A 21,058-nucleotide genomic window follows, 5' to 3' on the forward strand; every position below is an offset into this window, starting at 1 on the left:
CCAGGGAGTAAATAGAACTGCAGCCTAAATTTAAGACCTTACCAACAAATTCTAGTTAAGTATAACTCCTGTATGCCACTTGCCTTATATGCTAGGCTGGATACAATACATCTACAGATACAGATTCTTTACTAATCATGAATTTGGATTTTTTGTGTAATGAATGTTTGAAAACACATGTGTAATGAATGTTTGAAAAGAAAGAGTTCAAATCTCATCAATTTTCAGCATTCCAGATTTCTATCAGGTCATTATAGGTGCATGGACAGCTAGGCAACTTGGATTTTGTCATCCCTATTCAGACCCCTTCAGTTTAAATCCCACTTCATCTTGCAGTTAGTTAACTTGAGCAAATTATTGCCTCTTTATCTATGTAAAATGGTACATTGCTTCACTGAGTTGCTGTGGGGAGGAAGAGAGAAGAAGGCAAAATGTTAAATATGCAGTAGAGTACTGTATAAATGCTAAATAAACATGAGTTATAATAAATAAAACCTCTTTCCACACTCACATATAAAAACTTGTGAATTCTAACCACAAATCATGGAAAATACGCCTCCCATAAAAGCATTCATGATCATCTCTTGCAACTTTTATTAGCTCTGGTTGCCCAGATAGCCCCTGAGAACTTAGAAGAGAGCTTTCTTTGACTAGCAGCAGCCCTTTCTTTGCTGGAGTGGGACAGAGTTCTTTTCATGTGTTATGTGCACATGTATGGGGAGCAATGGCTTATGCTACTTGAGACAGCAGCAGAACAGACTGTACACGAGGCAGTGATTAATATTAGCATCATGTGTAACAAAAGGGCAGAGTGTCCCTTTCCCCTCAAACTCTCACATTCTGTGGGCCAAACATGAGAGCATAACCCTATGGATGATCACTTCAGTGTTCCTCAAGCTTTAGGAAACTGCATCTTCTTTTTGTGATAATAGATATTCTGTCCTAGCCCAAAAATAAGGTGGGAAGGTAACTGAAGGAATGCCACCATTGGCAGTAGGCAGACAACTTCAGAGGCTAAGGAAGACTGAATGTTTCTATATGGTGATTTGTGAAGTGGGTAAAGGAACAATATAGAACAAAATTACTCACTTTGTCTTTTAATTACTACTTTTAACTGTTTCAGCTGCTTTAAGACTTCTTAATATTGGTTTAATGTATTGTATCTATTTTGGTATATTGCCTTGATGTTTTTGGAAAAACTTGGTATAATCCAGTAAAAATGATTGGAATAGAGTTGGGATATATGAAAGGATCACAGAATTAATCAAAGGGATTTAATCTGTCATCAGCAGAACAGTCTTTGAAATAAGTAGGTACATTTACAGACAATAGGTTCAATCAGTAGTTATTAGCCAGCTAAATTGACTAAACCAGCTAAATGGAACCTCCACATACAGGTGCTGGATACCTCTTATTGCCAAGCACTGAGGATAAGCAAAAGTGGAGATCTTTACAGGATCCTTCAGGGGGATCCAGAATTGCAATTCATGGAGAGACTATTAGCTTCTCAGTCACTTGGCTTATCTCTGCAAACAAACTGCATAGCCTTCCTTGCACAGTTTCAATTTTCTGGAGCTAATTAGTACTAAACTCAAAAGTGAGATTATAGAACCTCTCTTCCACCAGTCCTCCTCCCCTGGAAGCTGGGAATTCTGTAGTTCTATCAGTCACTGATGCAGTAGAATTATTTTCCCCCTAAGGAAGCTGCCCTCTATATTTCTGTAAGAGTCACTGCCCTTGTTCCAGTCAGAAGCTGATTGGAAGGCTGGACTCCAATAATGGTCCTCCACACTGCAGATGTTTGGAGATGCCAAAAGACTAAGCCTTAGCAAGTAATTATCTGACCGGATTGAGAGTGTAAGTAATCCTTTGCAAGCACTCCATCAACATCCCATTCAGATCCCCCAAGCCAGACAGAGTGTGTACTCCATCATATGTGTAGTGGAGGAGGAATAGCATAGTGGTAGAATGTGTTATTTGCAAAGCTCCCAGAACTGATCCCTAGCATGTCCAGGTAGGGCTGGGAAAAATCCCTTTCTGAAACCCTTGTTCAGCATACTGGACTAGGTGAACCAATATTCTGGCTTAAAAGGTAACTTCTTGTGTAGCCTTTGGAGTTTTTCCCTTTGCAAGATAACATGGAACAGCCCTATAGTTGCCAGGAAATGCTCAATGACTTCTGTTTGAGGGACTTTGGCATGGCAGCACCTTTATAAGCATCAAACCTAGGCTTGTGCCTCCCCAAAAATGAGTAGCCCCATTTTTTGCTGAGTCTTATAGGTGCTATTTTAGCTATATCTATACAACATTTTCCCTCCAATATCCAAGTGTCAGCTGGAAAAGGGATATTTTGACCATGCCTTGTGATTTGGGCTGAAAATCTTTGTAGTCCTTTGTTTTTCCATGGAAATTTTTTCAATTTTGTAAGTTCTTTAATAAAAATGAACATGTACCAACTGAAGATTCAATGTTAAGCAAACTTGGCCTATCAAAGTTTCAGAGTTTAAATTAATGTGTTATTCTAGCATGTGTGGGAGTGAAGACATATGTCTCATTGAAATACTTGTATGTCTCATAAGTAATGGCAGCAAAAATATAGGTGCCACAACCTTGTGAATGGTTGTCAGCATATCATATACAATTCTCTGGGTTGCTAAAATATATCTGTGTCAACAGTTTCAATGACTTTATACCTTGAATTTATACAAAGTAAAGGAAATCTGTGCTGCTGATTTTGAATTTTTATAAGTATTCCAGTAAAAATTTCTGGATAATAAACATTTAATTCATATTAATTGTGGTTTAATAGTTTTCCTTCAAATATTTCAGGCTAAACACTTGTGATGTAAAATTACTTGTGATGAAAAATTACTTTTGTTTAGCTTTGTTTACTAAATACAAGTTTAAAAAGCACATTAAATTAGCTCTTTCTAGGTCAGGGTGGGCAACCTGTGGCCTTCCAGATATTTTGGCCTGCAGCTCCCATCAGCTCTAACTTGGCATAATAGTGAAGGATGATGGGAGTTGTAGGCCAAAACATCTGGAGGGTCACAAATTGTCCACTTCTGCTTTAGGGCATTTTCTCATGCAAATTTGTTTTTTCTATACAAATTAACTTAATTTCCATTGGATTTTGGAATTCAAAATTTTCAGGAAAACCCACATCACTGCCACTTAGTCCCTGTACAATGAGATGTAGATCCATTTAGCACTAAGGAGAAAAACTGTGCTCTGCCCTTACCTTCCCTCTCCCCAGTGTTCAGAATTGAGAAAACATTGCAGCAGGGATAAGAGGCAACAAAACCCAACTCCAGCTATATTTTTTCTCCAAGGAATAGCTGGGTATCTCTCCCCGCTCTTTATATACTGTTTGCTTATTAGCAATTTCAGTTTGGAAAAAAATATTTCTTTAAAAATATTCTTGTATATGTTAACTATCTCTTCATTTTTCCTTCGAGAAGTCCAAGATGGCATGCATAATTTTTCCTCACTCTGTTTATCTTCACAACAAGGTTTAAAGGTAGGTTAGGTTGAGAATCGTTGCCTTGCTCAAATTCACCTAGTGAACTTCATGGTTAAGTACAGAGTAGAACCCAGGTTTCCTGACTCCTACTGCAATACTAGCCACTGTAGCGCAGTAGTTTCCAAACCTTTTGGCAAGACCGTTGTTTATTAAATATTCTTAGCCTTCATATCAGGTCTCTAAAAGAATGAACAATTCTGTGTGAGCATAGAAAAAGCACAGATTTAAGAATCTAAGCTTTCTTTTTTCCAAAAATAACATCAAGCTTCTCTCCACTTACAGTTGCACAGATATGTTTGAAAATTTGTGGGCAGTGCCTGCTGAAACCTAATAGGCTGACTAAACTTTCCAGTGGTCAACCATAAGCCTTTGGCTTCCCTTGTCTTTCCCCATGATGACTGCAATGAGAATAAATTATGCCAGGAAAGATAGAAAGAAATTGTACCATTGATTGATTTATGCAGGCTGCACATTTTTAACACCAAATTCTGATTGCCTGCATACAGAATTTCTCTTTTTTGTGGTGTGGACTGTTCACATCTCTGAGGCTGCCACTCAAGACCACAGTGCTTCTGTGGGATAGAATCTGGACTTGATTCAAATTGTTTCTGATTTCTCAGGATTGTCCTTTTTCAATAAGTACAGAGTAGACTTCTTTGTGACAGCATTCTGACCATGTGGTTGGATATTGATTGATTGATTGATTGATTGATATCCTGCCTTTTTTCTACAAAGGGCTTAAGGCAGCTTACATCATTCTCCTCCTCCATCTTATCCCCACAACAACAACCCTGTGAGGTAGGTTGGGCTAAGAGTCTGTGACTGGCCCAAAGTCACCCAGTTGGCTGAGCAGGGTCTAGAACCCAGGTCGTCTGAGTCCCAGTCCCATGCTCTTAACCACTACACCACACTGGGTCTCAGTGTGGTGTAGTGGATATAAATTGCTTTTGTAGACTACACAACTGCAGATCATCCACAGTCCAGCCAGTTAACATTTAATGGGGTTTAGTGGCTCTGCAGTTCACCAATGCTAGCAGCACAGGTGGTTTCCTTTTCCCCTTTGTTCATGGCCTGTTTCTTTTTCAGATTAATGAGCTGAGTAATGTCCCTGTCCCGGTTATGTTAATGCCAGATGACTTTAAGGCCTACAGCAAGATTAAGGTGGACAATCACCTTTTCAACAAGTGAGTAATTAGCATAACTTTTGATTTAATATTTCCACCCTGCCTTTAGTATATAAGTAGTGTTTTTTCCTACAACAATATGAACTATAGTTTCACAGGGAACAATGTAATGTGGAAGTGAGAACAAAAAAATGTGCATTGTAAACGAATAGCTCCAACATGCAGTTTTCCATCTCTGCCTGCCTGCCTGCCTGCACTCTAAACCTTGCTTATTGATCAGAAAAGCTGTAATTCACATTCTGATTAGGACAGGCCACAGGGAGCACTGTGCCTCCTAGTCTGGTTGCTTATATTCTTGCAGGCCCCAATCAGCATGTGGATGAACTTCCCCAGCTTCCATGGTCTTTGTCCCTTAGGGAGCACCTCTTTGCAGACGTGCCTCCGTCTTCATCTGGTATGTTGGGCTATCTGCCTCAAGTTCTACAAGGTTGAGGTCTAAGAAGCATTTGAAGGCATCCTCCTTCATCTTGGAAGGCATCCTCCTCCATTCTTCATCTTGAGGTGTTTCTGGCCAGTTTCTTCTTCATTTTTCATATCTCTTCTTCAGTCTTCACTATTCTGAAAGGCTTTTAAAATTGGCTTGTATGTTGGGGGGCTTCAAGTTTATACTGATGTGTCTACTATGCTTTTTGTGGCTTTGCCCCCCACCACAAACACTTTCATATTATTCCTGGGCGTTATAATTTTACAACACCTGTGGGAGATTTGAGTTTTTTCCATGGTATTTTAAGGAGGAGGGTTGTATGTTTTTTTTCCAAATTGTCATGCTACATATTTTAGGAATGATCTAAATAAGAGGAAACCCAACTTCATCACTAAGTGTTTGCTTAAAAGGCATTGGCAGCCAATCCTAGCAATCTGGTGACAGCACCTGTATGGTGCACATGTTGTCAAACACCTTTTTGTCAAATTTATGTTTATATATAAATGTTAAATTACCTTAGAACGGTGCCAAAATGTAATGTATGAAATGCCTTTGGTTTAATACATATTTTAAACCTAGTCAGATCTTAATACTCAAAAATAAATTATCTCTGCTTGTTTCCAGGGAGAACCTGCCAAGTCGCTTCAAATTTAAAGAATATTGCCCACTGGTGTTCCGAAATCTCCGGGAAAGATTTGGGATTGATGATCAAGATTATCAGGTATGGAACAAGGTGGTGGCATCTCTGGTGTATCGGAATAAAAGATTGCAATATGTTGGAGTCTGGCAGTATTTCTGTACCTGTTTGAGCGAATTGGAAGTTGACCCTTATTTGCACAGTGAAGCCAATGTAAAAATCCTAACAGGAATATAGGATCAGTCGCCCAGAACCATGACATAATTATTTATTTTATATATTATACATATATCGCAGCTTTCCTCCACAAAGTTCAAGGTAGCACGTATAGTTCCTCCGTTGTGTCTTCACAGCAGCCCTGCAAGGTAGCTTGAACTGCAAGAGGTTGACTTGCCAGCTTGAGGAATGAGGATTTGAACCCGGGTTTCCCTAGACCTAACTTGACACCGATGCAGGATTGAATGTGGAAGGAGGTTCGCAGGGCAAAGGCACTCGTGACTGGGGCCAAAGTGGGAGGGTCACACCCCAGCTGAAGTTCACCTGCCTTACAAGGTTTGGCTGAAGAAGTGGCTGACGCACCTGCCACGTGTTCTTTTGTTGCCCCTTTGCAGAACTCCGTGACGCGGAGTGCGCCGGTGTACAGCGAGAGCCATGGCCGCTGCGGGGTTCGCTTCCTCACCACCTATGACCGGCGGTTCGTCATCAAGGCGGTGTCAAGCGAAGATGTGGCAGAAATGCACAACATACTAAAGAAGTACCACCAAGTAGGGGATGTAGAAAAGCTGTAATGAGCACCAGCCTGTTACCCAGAATAGCTAATGGGGTGGGGAAGGGCTATTTCACTCTGGCTGGGAGGGCATTTGCAGATGTGTTCCAAAATTATGATATTCCCCATCCTTCCAGTACTGGAGAAGAAGAGAGGTTCATCTGTGTTGGTTCTAGTCCTTCAGCCAGTCTGTTTTCCTGGATTCATGGACTTTGATGGGAAGTCCTCAGCATCAGAGGGCACAGGAGTACTGCAGTCTTATTGGCTGTCTGGTAGTGCATTGAATTAGTTCCCCACTCAGATTTCCAATGTAAGGCCTTCAGCATTAGAGATACCAGGAGTAAAGTAATTTCATTGACAGGGTTCCTACAACATAATAACCCACACTCCAGGGGTGGGCATAAATTGAGCATTGCCTGAACCATGCTACAGTGGTAAGCCATGATTGCAGTTAACAAACCATGGTTGGTTATCATGGCTATGTTCAGACAACATGACAACCTACATTTCAGCAACAACCCACAGTTTAATAGTAACCAATGCTTAACCCTTAAGTGGGGGTTACAGTGTTGTGTGAATCCACCTACTCAGTTTCTGTAGGGAACTGAAGCCAGTGGCAACTTTCAGATTACAGCCCCACAGTTCATACTGCAGTTGTCTGTGTGCCATGTTCTCACATTTTGTTTCTGTTTTTTGTTTTCTATCAGCTTCACCATTCTCTGCTTCCCGTGGTGGCCGCTGCCTCAGCTGCTTTCAGAGTGGCCAGAGTTGCCCACTCTCCCATTCCTTGCCTTTGCTGAATGCTTACCAGGCTGCCAGATCTTGTAGCTCACAAGATCCATGCATTGGCAGGCTGGGCTGAATTATCATTATCAATATTGTGAGTCCCTTTCCTGTGGTATTCAACTGGAAAGGTTGGGGAAAGTCTCATTTAAAACATGGATCAAGAATCCTCACTAAAATGGGATGGTATAAACTGTCCCCATAGTTCCCTGCATCTGGATATTGTGCTAAAGGCTGCCAAGCCTGTATACAGAGTGAGCTCCAGTACTTTTAAGGGCTGTGTGCACTGAATAGAAAATTCATCCAGGCACTGCTGCCAGATTGAACAAACTATACCTGGTGAAGTTTGCTCTGCTCTGCAGTTATTAAAACAGAAGCTAGATCCCCATCATGGCCTGCTTTGGAAAAGCATATCTGATTTCACCCTCAAAAACCTTTGCCTAGCCAGAAACACCTTCAGTTATAACTGCAGGTTGATACAAAGAAAGGGCCATTCTGGAAGTTAGATCCTATAATGCTATTTTAATAGTATTTAGTTCACATGCTCAAAGTGCTTTGCACACAAAGTTTCTGGTATTTCAAAGCAATCCTTTTCTCCACCACCTCCACAGAATGCTTCAGATTAGGAGAATTAGCTTGCATCCTGTTTTTTCACTTTGTAGAAATTATCTGGAGTTGACTAGTTAGTTGATTTTTAAATTATGTTTATTTTTATTGGTCTTAGAGGTACTTGCAACATTTGGAGCAGCCCTGTAGCCATTCTTCTGCTCAAGCTGGAGATCTTTGGCCTGGCACTGATGGATTTCATCTTCCTCTTTTCCCCCCCTCTAGTTTATTGTGGAATGTCATGGGAATACTCTTCTCCCACAGTTCCTTGGCATGTACAGACTTACAGTAGATGGTGTGGAAACATACATGGTGGTCACCAGGAATGTGTTTAGTCACCGGTTGACAGTGCATCGGAAATATGATCTCAAGGTGAGGGCCATTCATACAGATGGGCCTTTGAATCATGGAGTCCTTAATCCTCTCCTGTGGTAGTAGACAGTGCCACTTGTGTGCTTTCCTGGGGACAGTAAATAGGTGCTGGCGCCTCGTGGTTCCAAGAGGAATTGGGGAACAGGGATTCTGTCTCTCTCATTGGAATGTAGCATTTTGGTTCTAGGGCTCTTCTGCATGATCAAATTCAGTCTGCCCTTAGCTCCTTTCTTATCTTCTGACACTGGGCTAGGAGAAGGCCTGGTGCTGAGGTTTCATGCTGATTGGCCACTCCCTTTTTAAAGAAAACCACAGGAGAAGAAAGCTGCCACCAAAGAATTAAAATGAAGAATAAGGTTCACATTTTGCCAATGAATGGTGTACTTATGCTGTGGTTCATTTACATTATAATTACATCATATGGCATACCAATTCAAAAAAGCCAGATACTACAAAAAGACACGTTAACAATTGTAAGTGGCCACTTTGGGAGAATTGAATATTTTGTCCTGAATAGCAACGTTTAGCTTGGCCATGATGGCTGGGAATTGTAATTTAGCACAGCTGGACCACTCCATGTTGAGCTGAGTGACTTTTGTCTTTCCTAGAGACTTCCATACTAACTTCTGGAGCCATTTTGAAATTGTCCCATTTGCTCTCTCTCAGCTGTGTGATAAGTGTCTGCCAGTTGATTTCCATCCTTTCACAGAATGTCCACCCACAATAGGCAGCTGGTGGTTGGAAATGAAATACTTTGTTGTATGTTCCTGTGCTGTAAGGGGCTTTGTCACTTATCTAATGACACAGCAATTGCAAAAATAATAGTGATAGGCCTACATCCTGACTTGTTGGCTTAAGCAGGCCGAGGTCATCTCTGTCTAGCCCAGTGTTCTGTCTCCAGTGGAGGTCAGGTAGATAAATTAAGAGGAACTCATGGTTAGGGAATTAAGGAGATAGGTCTGCACTATCTGATAATCAGAAACATATTGCCTTGTTTCCAACTGTTGTGGCTATTGTCAAATCCTTCCTCCTGAAACTTGCTCTGCCTTTGGTGAATACCATCTTTGCCCAGAAACTGTTGGGAAATGCAATATGATGGGCATGGAGGGTCAAGGGTAAACAAAGATATATTGACTGTGCAAAATAGCCCTTAGTTAATCAAGGCTTCATTCTAGCTTTTAGTTGAATTACTGTGCTGTTTGCCTCTAAAGTAGGTCTCTCTTCTCTGTGCCTGTTTACTTTCCCCTCTAGGGTTCAACGGTAGCAAGGGAAGCCAGTGACAAGGAAAAGGTAAGAAAAACTGTTGCAGAGGCCTTTGAAAAGCAGAACACATCCCTGGGATTCTCTGTAAAACTAAAAACTTTGCTGCTGTGTGTGTAACTGTAGCAAGGGTGGAGGGAAACCTATGTTTTGAGACTGAATAGCTACAGTTACATATCTCCAAATAACTTCATTAGTTGGCAATGAACAGCAGGTAGTAAGAGTGTTCCCTGTCTTTCCTAATATTCATCCAAAGCCCTAAACAGCTCTGGGCCAAATTATCTGAAGATTGTCTCCTACCGTATGTACCTGCCTGGACCCTGAAGTCATCTTTGGGGGTCTTTTGCCAGGAATCCCTCCCAAAGGAAGCGAGATTGGTGGCTGCAATGAGGAGAGCCTCTTTGGTTGTGGCACCCTGGTTGCAGAATGAGCTCCCCAAAGAGGTGCACCTGGCACCTACTTTTTGGCACCACATGAAGACCTTTTTATTTTCTCCTTACTTTAACAGTTTAACTTTTAAACTTTATTTTTTACATTGCATCTTATTCTGTACCACTACTATGCTTCTATGCTGATTCAATTGTAATAGCTGTTGTGGTTTTGTTATTTTAATACTGTGTGTGTGTGTGTGTGTGTGCGCGTGTGTGTGTGTGTGTGTGCGCGCGCGCGCGCGTTTTGTTAACCACACAGAGAGCCTCAGTTATGGGACAATGTAAAAATGAAATAAAGAAATAATATTTTATTCTGTTGATTTTCAAGTAAAATATTTGTCTGCCTAGATTCTAGGCTACCTTTTAGAGCCATGACCTCCCAGTTTAGCCTCCCAGTTTATATAAAACATCCTACTTCATCAAAATCGAAGCATGTCAACATACCACAAGCCACCATAAAAATAGACTAGCATTAGCAATGACAGTAGCAACCCAGGATAATATTAAAAATCATTAACATCTATTAGTTGACTGGTGTTTACCAAAACAAACATCTATTGCTACCTTCTGTTTTGAGGAGGGTGTGTGGGTGAAGTGCCTGCTTGTTTGGAAGCTGAGCTCTTGTTCTAAACACTGGTCTGGGCAAATCGGGAAAATGCTCAGAGGGTGCATACTGGCAGTAATGTTGGGGGACTCATTTTCAAAAGTGGAAAACAGACACCTCTTCCCCCACGCCCATTGACTAGCGGATTTTCTCTCTCGCGTGTGCACACACATACAAACAGAGGCACCTGCTGTGATTTTTCTGCACTTGCATAGCCAGCCAGCTTACTTCCCTCTGGGGTCCCTGTCACATGTTTACTCAGACATGAAGCAGGCACATCAAGCACAGTTTAAAGTGTGCTGTTGTTCCCTGGCTTTTTCCTGAGCTGAAGCACACACTGAGGCAAAAACAATGTCACAATTGGTGACAGGAAGCATGTTTAGAAGAAGTTATTTATTTCTATCCCACTTTTTTCTTACAATGAACTCAAAGTGGCTATACAATCAGTGGGTACCATATACAAGCTATGGGTTGTCCACAGGTGTTCTAAGAGAATATAGATCATGATTAGCTGTATATCCTCTGGTATATGATTTCTAGGAGAGCTGCATGCTTTTAATCAGTAGACTAGTAAGCTAAGGATTTAGTGGTAGTGAAAAAGAAAAAAAATCACTTATTTGGGTATTGAGGCCATTAAGGCTCAAAAGTGGGACTGATTCCTGAGGAGGCACACACTGGATTGCTTTGTAAGTGATTTAAAATGAAATACATTCCAACTTTCTTTTTAAGTCACTCTCCTGGGAAAAAGAATTGTTTGTTTATTGTTTGTTTGTTTGTGACTTTTATAAACTGGTGAATTAGCAAAAAGGGCTCAATGGTGTACAAAGGATAAAAACTATATAAAAACATAATACATGTACATAGATGTCAATTAGACATCTAAACATCCATTGAAATATAACAACATAAACAGTAATAACAAATAATAATATATAACATGAAAACAATATCAAATATTGTAATTGTATATTATTCAATATAAAATCAAATATTAATATCTAGCTATTAAAATACTGACAAAATTAAAATGCTTTTACCCCACACCTCCTTGGGAAACTGATTCCACAGTTGGGGTGCCACAGCCAGGAAGGCCCTTTCCCTCATGGCCAACTTCCTTACTTCTTTTAAAGGTGGCTCTTTAAGAAGGACCTTTGTAGATGCCCTTAGGGTGGGGGTAGGTTATATGGAAGCGATGTCCCTTTAGATATCCAAATCCTAAGAACAGGGCTTATGTGTTCATGTCTGCCCATCCCTGTCAACAGGCGAGCTACCCTATTTTGTACCAGTTGAAGTTTCTGGACCATTATCAAGGGCAGCCCCATGTAGAGCACATTACAGTAGTCCAAACACAAGGTTACCAGAGTGTGGATTACCATTGCTCGGTTCTGCGTTTTCAGATAGGGACATACCTGATATACCAGGTGGAGTTGATGGAAGGTGCTCCTGGCCACAGATGCCACCTAGGACTCCAGGGACACTGTTGGGTCCAGGAGCACTCCCAAGCTCCTCACTTTGTCCTTATGGGGAGTGTAACCCTGTCCAGGACAGGGCAGATGTCCTCCCCATGGCCCCAATAGCACCTCTATCTTGTCTGGATTAAGCTTCGATTAATTAGCCCTCATCCAGTCCATCACCCCAGCCAGACACCGCTTCAGTCATCACTGCCATACGTGTGTTAGAGGTAAATGACAAGTAGAGTGAGTGTCATCAGCATCAATTCAAGTGTCTGGAAACCTGCAAGCAATGTTGCTGGTGTGTTTCCAGAAAGTTCCTTTTCTTCCTGAAACCAGGCAATGTGATCCATTTTGCCTGGAATTAGAAGGCTTCTTTTAGCCTTTAGAGAGGCTTGGGACAGAACATACATTAGCAATGAACCAAGTCAAAGTATTCAGTGGTCAGACAGTGTGTGTGTATCATCCAGGATTATTCTCATAATTCTCAGCCCTGCCCTTCCCTCACAGATGGTATGAGAGAGAAAGAGGTGCTCATGTCTGCCTCCAGTGAGCATGCAGAATCCTTACGTGGCAGGAGTGCTTTCTTTCTGAAGAAACCAAAATGTGATCACATGCATGAAGTACAATTTAAAACGAACAACTTTTTAATTTTTTCCCCATTTGGTTAATTAAGAAAGTATTTAATTCTCCTTTCTCATTTTATTCTCACTCCCTCCCTCCTTTCTAATCCAGAAAAGCCAGATGGTGTTCCTTCTATTTTTAAGGACTGTCAGTTGATTAGACATTCAGATTATTTTTTAACTTGAAAGAATTACAAACCTTTCAAAATGTGCATCAAAGCCTTTGATTGTTGTTCCTAAAACATTGCTTTGGTGAGACACTGACCTCTAGCATAGACTTCAATATCAAGGAATACCTAAGTATCCATGAGTTCCGGTGGAGATTGCTTGGTTGGTTTTCAAAAAACAAACTACTGTGGATCTGCATGCTTTTGAAATGATATTGAATTCTGTAAGATAATCAGAGTAATGAGTAATCAATTGTACCTTTAAAAAAGAACACGATGGTGTGGCGGGAATAGAAGTATTTTTAAATTAATGAATATTTGCTTGTTATATTTATACCCCACCTTTTTCCTTGCAAGGAACTCATGGTGGCTCACATAATTCTCCTCCTTTCAACCTTACCCTCACAACAACAACCCAGTGAGGTAGGCTGACTGAGAGTTTGGAACTGGCCCAGAGTCACCCAGTGAACTCCATATTTAGAATCCAGATAGCCTGAGTCCTAGTCTTACATTCTTAACCACCACACCACACTGTAGTAAATGCATCTGTAATACACAAGGAAATTGTAGAAACAAAGGAAGTATGAGAGCTCCATTTGGCTACAACCATTAGTCTGCTTGTTGACTTCTGAAAATAAAATCCAGGCTTCTTTCTGCATCCTCTTGCTAGTACTTTAGCCAAGGTAGATTCAATAGGTTTAGTAGGGTCACATTCCTAAATAGTCTAGAAAAGCTAAATTGGGTGGTATTTCCTAGTATACAGTGTATTAGTTAAGCTATGGAATTTGTTGCCATGGGAAGTGGTGATGGCCACCAGCTTGGATGGCTTGAGAAGGGGACTGGACGGATCCATGAGGGAGGAGGCCATCAGTGGCTCCTAGCCTTGCTGGCTGAGTGCTGCCTCCTTCAGCAGAGGGGGCTGCCTGCACACGCCAGTTGCTGAGGAGCTTGGCTGGAGGAGGTCTTGCACCCGTCCTGCTTGAGGGATCCTGTGGGCAGCTGGTTTGCCACTATGTGTGCGGAGTGCTGGACTAGATGGACCTTTGGTCTGACCAGCATGGCGTTTCTTATGTTCTTAGTGGTTGGAGAGAAAGAAACCCTCAGAGTAAATTTCCATCTTCTTCAACTATAGAGTCCTACTTCTGCATTGTGAAATTAGGTGTTTTCCAAGTTACACATAAAACAAAGTAATCTGGTCCATAGAAAATGCACAGTTAATACCTATATAAGAGCCAACCAGATATATGGTTAAAGTTTAGACATCTTTTATTCTGTGATCTTCATAAACTCTCTCCCCATAACACTGTAACTTATTATACCTCCCCCACCCTTACACAATTCCCCCCCACTCACACACATATAAAAGGCATCAACCTCTTACTGCATTTTTGTGCAGGGAAGGTGCTTAACGGTGTTTTGGTTGGCCTTGTCTTGTTCAGTTGCAAAGTTGTGCCCGACTCTCTGCAACCCCATGGTCCACGGCATGCTAGGCTCTCCTGTCCTCCACTGGAGTTCACCCAACCCCAAGCCCACCACACCAGTGGAGCCACCTCAACCTCTGCCATCCCCTTCTCCTTTTGCCTTCAGTTGTTCCCAGCATCAGGGTCTTTTCCAATGAATCCTTCTTCCCACTAGGTAGCCAAAGTATTTGAGCTTCAGCTTCAGTTGTCCTCCTGCATCTCTGTATTATTATTCTTGAGATGGAGCAACCAGAACTGTGCATAGGATTCTAAGCATAGCAGCACTATATATCAAGATGCAGAACTCTAGGTGGCCTAGAATGCTGGAAAGTGGTACAAGCCAGTTAGATGAAAGCTTGAGGAGGACCCTGTGGACAGAAGAAACACTTTGCAGGTGCAAGAAACAGGTTCAGTAGCCTGGCAGACAAGGGCAGTCAAAGTGAGACCGAAATGCTTTTACAGCAGTCACAAGTCAAGGGAAGCCAGAAGGTTCCCAGGTGAGGGGAGTCATCCTAGAGCTTCAGATGACTTCATGATCCAGAGAACCTTTCAGTCCACAACATCCTCAACTTACTGCATAAATAAGAATGTTTGAGTGTTTGCTTCAGCAGCCTGACCATTATCTTTTTATTTTTATTCATACTCTAAAAATGTGCAACACTGAATTTGCCTTTCTTGTGACCTCTGCAACCTGCACACTGAGCCAACTGTTTTTCTCCAAACTCCCTGACATGACCAGGACCTTTGTTCTGGATAGTTACAACTACGTGGATTCTGTGTCAGCGCATATGTGAAATGAAATGGGGGTTTGGGTTTGGGGTACTTTTCCCCCCTACTTATTCCAGTTTATGCTCCTTTCTAGGCTAAGGATCTACCAACATTTAAAGACAATGACTTTCTGAATGAAGGCCAAAAACTTCATGTTGGAGAGGAATGCAAAAAGAACTTTTTGGAGAAGTTGAAGCGAGATGTTGAGGTAGAGTGTGCTGGTGGGTCAGTAGGAATGTGTGTGAGCTAAGCAGTGTGATGATTGTAGAACAATAAATCCAGAAAGGACCACAAGACTTTTCCTTTCCCCATATGGAGCTTTGGGTAACCTGTCCTGCCTTTAAGGCTACCTGTCCCACAGTCTCCAAACCTGGAAGTGCTCAGGCTGCTGCCAGCAGTATCCCATTTCTCCTTGGCTGAGTTTGAGGTTATTTCCCGTGGCTGTTCCATTTCTCTCTTCCTTCTCCTCTCTCTCTCTTCCTTTGCCCTGTGACTCCTTCACCCACCCTCCCTTCAAATGCCTACTTCTCACCTTTTGTTATTGTGGCAAAACCTCCACTGAGTGTGCATGTGTGGGAGGGTGTTAGTGATGTCCAGGCACCCTCCCACACATGCACACTCACTGCAGATGTCTGGAGATGGGATAACTTTGCAGAAATCCTTTTTTTAAAGAAGTAAAGGAAGAAGTGGCCACCTGGCCCCAAATCTGGAAAGTAGGCTACATGCTTGCATTCGCATAGAAAGTAGGGGAACGGGGAAAGGATGTGAAATAAAAACAAGTCAGACCATTACACAGGAACCAGGTAATCCACTGCAACATTTTGTTTCAGGTTTGATTTCTTGTTTTATTGCTGTCACTGTCACCTCAAACAGTGAGAATGTTAATTAACATACTTGGAAATCTGTTGATGATGAAAAACGATAAACTTTACTTGGTAATAAGGAAAAGTTGCAGCAACCCTAAGGAACAGCATGGCAGTAGCAAAGATTGGGAGTAAGGGAACAGAGCAGGAAGAGGTGAATTGGTGGGTAGTTGAAAAAGGCAAGAGATAACAAAGAAGAGATGTGGGGGACAAGAACCAGATGTTAATGCAGAACATGACAGTGTGTTCATGGAGGGGGACAATTTCCAAACTGTGTGCCATCAGAAATAAATGTTTTAGTGTGTCTAGTGAACCCTAAATGCCCAAAGTTGTTTGCTTTGTTTCTGTATGTCAGCCCAGAGGCAGGTAAAAGTTGGGATGGTAATAATTTCTAATTTAGATAGTCTGTATACAAATACCTATTCACTGGTGTAATTTCAAGAGGGGAATTTCTCTATTGCTGGAAGGCTGGGAAATGGAGACTAGTAGACAGTGGGGGCTTGGTGGAGATGGTCTGGACTGACTGGAACATGAAGTCAGAATGGAAAGGAAGACCAGCCCAAGAATGTAGTTAGAGCAGACAAAATGAAAGGTGACCAGAGTTTCGAAGTTAATGGAGGCAGCCAGTCTTGGTCTGAGCAGGTGGGTGCAAGGTCATAGCAAGAGGAGAGAACAACTGCCTTTTTCTTCACTTCCAGTTTCTTGCTCAGCTGAAGATCATGGATTACAGTTTGCTGGTAGGAATTCACGATGTAGACCGTGCAGAGCAGGAGGAGATGGAAGTTGAGGACCGGGCAGAAGATGAAGAATGTGAGAATGATGGCATTGGTGGAAACCCCGTTGGTTCTTATGGGACTCCTCCTGACAGTCCTGGTAACCTTCTCAACTTCCCACGTTTTTTTGGGCCTGGGGAGTTTGATCCTTCAGTGGATGTCTACGCTATGAAAAGCCATGAAAGTGAGTGATGGATTCGCATTTGGGGGTTTATGGGGGAGAGGATATGGGAGGCAAAGAGTGTAATCATATGGATGGAAGGGAGAGTATTGTGTGTCAGTCCTCTGGCTGCAGGAATCTAATAATGTGGTTGGTTCATTTGGATCAATATGTGACATTTAGCCCACCCCACCACCTTCTGTCTCTTTGATATCCCAAGACCTCTTAGCATCCTGACCCACAATTACTTGGCCACCAAAGCTTCTTTTTCTGTCTTCTCCCCTTTCAGTGCATGACAGCTTGCCCACCACTTCTGGTCTTTCCTTGCAATGTGCAATCACAGAGGAAGGCTGTGTCTCATCTTGGGGTCCGCTGCTGTTTGCATAGAGCCATAGTATGGCCCAGTCTGTCTGGCCTGTGCTCTGTATGGCAACGTGACCTGGAAAATGCCCAGAATCAGTAGTCACTGTGGCAGATAAGTCAGTTTGGTAAGGATCACCTAAATGTAGAAAGCTGAAAATTCACTGGCCTAATACATGGATGTCTTGGAGGTACCACTGCTGTTCATTATGCAGAAATTCTTTAAAAGCAAGCAAACAAACCTAAACATGGGCATACACTGTAGGTAGGAAGCTCCTGTTACAGTTTTTTTTAAATCAGTTCGTAATATTGCTGATGAGGCTGGTGCTCTTCATGTGCTCAGGGCATCTCTTGATACGCTCTGCCAAATTAATGCTTCCACTGGGATATTATGGGTGCTGCCTTGAGGCCTTTGCTGGGTTGCAGATGTGTTTCTTGACTCACATATCTCACTTTGAAACCACTGGGAGTACTTCAGCAGTGCTTGCAATTCAAAAAGGACAGCAAGCCTTAAAGGTGACACTCTCTGTGTCGATGTGAACAAGTTTCTCCCTCTCTGTCTCTCTCATTTTAATCAGGTGCCCCTAAGAAGGAGGTGTATTTCATGGCCATTATAGATATCCTCACGCCATACGACACAAAGAAAAAAGCAGCGCATGCTGCTAAAACTGTGAAACATGGGGTAAGAAGAAGCCATTCATTTTCTTTCTCCTAAGCCTATGGCCAGAAAGTTTCATTGGATGTCACCAAGTTCTGCTGTTAGAGAGGGGAAGTATTTCTCTCCATCTCCATTTTGATTATTTAAGAAAGTTCTGTCATTTCTCAGATTATTTCAGTTGCTCTTTTCTGTATACTTTCTAGCTCTACTATCCTTTCTGAGATGTGACTACTAGCAGTTACTGCAATATGGCAGTGTGACTGCACTATGGACTTAAATACTGGCTTTGTGATACTTGTTCTACTGTTATACCTTCCAAAAAATTCCTAATATCTGTTTTGTCTTTTTTCACTGCCTACTCGCAGTGACGTCCTGCCCAAGAGTTGTTCCTTCAGTAGCTGTGGGCACTGAAGTCTCTACTAATTAGGGCAACTGTCCCCAGCCTGGTGCCTTCCTGTTGTTTTAGACTACAGTTCCCAGCCTGGTAGAGCTGGTAAGAAATGAAGTCCAAAACTTTGAGAAATCATGGAGAATGGGTAAAGTGCCAGCTGACCAGAGGAGGGCTAATGTTGGGCAAAAAGGAGGGTCCTGGGAAATAGACTAGATAGGCTGACAGCAATCCTTGGGAAAGTTCTGGGGCAGATAATAAGTCAGTCAGTCTGTATTTAGCTCTTTATTTTTAGACTTATTTTCTGTTAATTGGCCTGAAGGCCCTCTAAGTTGATCACAATAAAAGATTGTCTGTAAGCACTATGAAGACAATGGAGTAATTGCTAGAAGACAGCATGGATTTAGCAAGAATAAGTCTTGCCAGATTGATCTAATCTAATTTTTTGATTGGGTAACCTCTCATGTAAACCGTGGGGATCCTGTGGACACAGCATATCTTGATTTCAGCAAAGTTTTTAACAAGGTGCCCCATGACAGTCTGATCAGCAACCTGGCTAAAAGTGGGCTAGATGGAACAACTATCAGGTGGATTCATTGACCATAGAATTGGACTCAGAGGGAGCTTCTCAATGGCACTTGCTCAGACTGGGGAGAGGTAATGAGTGGGATACCGCAAGGATCAATCCTGGCCCATTGATTAAAATTAATTCATTTAAAATAATGGCTTGGATGGAGAGGTGCAAGGAATGTTGATCAGATTTGCAGATTACACAAAATTGGGTTGGATCGCTGGAAGACAGAGACAAAATACAAAGTCATCTTGATAGGCTGGAGCCCTGGGCTGAGAACAACAGAATGAATGCTGCGAGTACTGTGTTCAGTTCTGGGCACCACAGGTTAAGAAAGATGCAGACAAACTGGAAGGGGTTCCGAAGAGGCCAAGAAGGTTGATCCAGCGATTGAAAACAAAGCCCTGTGAGGAAAGACTGAAAGAGCTGGGCATGTTTAGCCCTAAGAAGAGAAGATTGAGGACAGATATGATCACACTTTTCAAATACTTGAAACACTTTCATACACAGGTGGGGAAGGATCTCTTCTCAATCATCCCAGATGCAGGACTTGGAATAATAGGTTTAAGTTACAGAAAGCTAGATTCTTCCTAGCTATCAGGAAAATCTTCCTATTAGAACACTATGGCAATGGAACCTTGGGAGGTTGTGGGCTCTCCCACACTGGAGGCATTAAGAGGCAGTCAGACATCCATCTGTCAGGAAAGCTTTTAATGTGGAGTTTTGCTTTGAGCAGCGAGTTGGACTCAATGGTCTTATAGGTCCCACTCTACTGTTCTATGATTCTAAAACATCTGGAGGGCACCAGGTTGCAGTAGGACTTAATTAGTGTATATTTGGAGGTAGGACTTTTAAGCCACTGGAGTTGCTGCAATACCAGGCTTAGACTGTTGACATCTATGAAATGTCAGTGATCTGTATTACAGTTTTCACTTAAAATTATGTTCATGTGTTCAGTAGTTCATGGTTGGTTTACGAAAATCAATTGGTGCCAGAGGACTACAAAGCTGGCCACTTTAGCACTCTCCCATGTCCCTTTCCCTTCTCTCATTGCTTGCAGGAGGTGTTTGCAGTGGGGGGGGGTGGATATAGAATTGATGTTCTGTGCATCTGGGGAGGCAAAAGAAGAGAAGTGATGGGAGATTATTGCTTTTATGCACATGTGGAAGTGTGCGTGCAGGCTTGCATGCTTGTGCACACGTACATACTACTGCAGCCTGATACATCTTGAATCAAAACTTCTTTCTCGGGAGCATCTCAGTTAGTGTTGCTTTTTCTCTGTCATATATTCTGTATTCCTTGGGAACCTGCCAGGATGTGTGTTCCTTTTTCTGTTTTGATCCTCCTTTCCCTTCTTTTCAGTAGCAGGAGTGGGAGGGAGACTGGACTCCAATGCAGCTATTGGGATGCCTGTCTTCTCTTCTTCATGGTCTCTTTGCAGGTCCATATATGGGGAAACCTGCACAGAGTGTCTCTGGAACATTCTAGAGTGAGAATCTAAACCTCTGATCACAGTGCCCTCCCACCTTCTTTGCAGCAAAAGGGGCAGACCACATGGCTTTCCAATCAGTTCTTTGCCCACCGCAGCAGTAGCATCAGGGGAACATCCATTCAGAACTTTTGCCAGGGAGCTGTTGATCTTTGACCTTTGTCAAACTGTTTTCTAGGCTCTGCCTTGGGTATTCAGGTGATCTGATTCTTGGGTATTTGAACTTGTTCCAGTGCCACAGTTAGAAGAGCAGTCCTGATGTCTTATTCTCCCACCTTCCAGGAAAGTGACCTTGTTAGTCTCCAATATGTATGCCTGCACCACAAAGGAGGAGGATGGGATGCTTACTTGTAACTGAATCTCTTTGAGTGGCCCTCTGTGCAACTGCATATTCTTGATGAACAAAGATAGAACAGGTTCAAAAGGATTACTTTTCTCTACTGGTGAAGGCAGGGCCAAGAACATGAAATCTTGTTCACCTGGAAAGGGAGAAACTGCAGCTGAAGAGACTTGTTTTGCCTTTGTGTCTGAAGCCCAGCTGTTGCTTTAAAATGAAACAGAACAGAACTTGAGGAAGGATGTACAACTTCTCTTAGCAAAGGCCAGGTGCAATGCATGGTTGCATTGTGGACAGCAGGCCGGTCCGGGGCTCTCCCAAGAGTTGCGGTGCTGCCCAGCCATGTCTTCTAATTAGGCACCCCCCCCCCCCACCACAGGGAAGGAAGACTGGCAGGATT

General features: G+C 42.3%; 1 protein-coding gene across 5 annotated transcripts in view; it reads left to right on the top strand.

Moving 5' to 3' along the window:
• Positions 1-21,058, top strand: part of PIP4K2B (phosphatidylinositol-5-phosphate 4-kinase type 2 beta) — a 31,429-nt gene that overhangs the window by 1,687 nt on the left and 8,684 nt on the right. For 3 of the 5 annotated variants that reach the window (XM_044418709.1, XM_044418705.1, XM_044418708.1), the window contains 8 exons: positions 4,610-4,707; positions 5,756-5,852; positions 6,380-6,532; positions 8,149-8,295; positions 9,547-9,585; positions 15,154-15,267; positions 16,621-16,879; positions 17,794-17,897. In XM_044418709.1, the coding sequence (XP_044274644.1) occupies positions 4,643-4,707; positions 5,756-5,852; positions 6,380-6,532; positions 8,149-8,295; positions 9,547-9,585; positions 15,154-15,267; positions 16,621-16,879; positions 17,794-17,897 (978 nt within the window). In that variant the 5' untranslated portion in view covers positions 4,610-4,642. Of the gene's footprint in view, positions 1-3,457; positions 3,521-4,609; positions 4,708-5,755; positions 5,853-6,379; positions 6,533-8,148; positions 8,296-9,546; positions 9,586-15,153; positions 15,268-16,620; positions 16,880-17,793; positions 17,898-21,058 lie in introns of those variants that run through there. The other 2 variants (XM_044418706.1, XM_044418707.1) reach the window with 2 other exon arrangements.

Source organism: Varanus komodoensis, unplaced genomic scaffold (genome assembly GCF_004798865.1).
Source record: "Varanus komodoensis strain SLA01 unplaced genomic scaffold, ASM479886v1 scaffold92, whole genome shotgun sequence".
Classification (NCBI taxonomy): domain Eukaryota; kingdom Metazoa; phylum Chordata; class Lepidosauria; order Squamata; family Varanidae; genus Varanus; species Varanus komodoensis.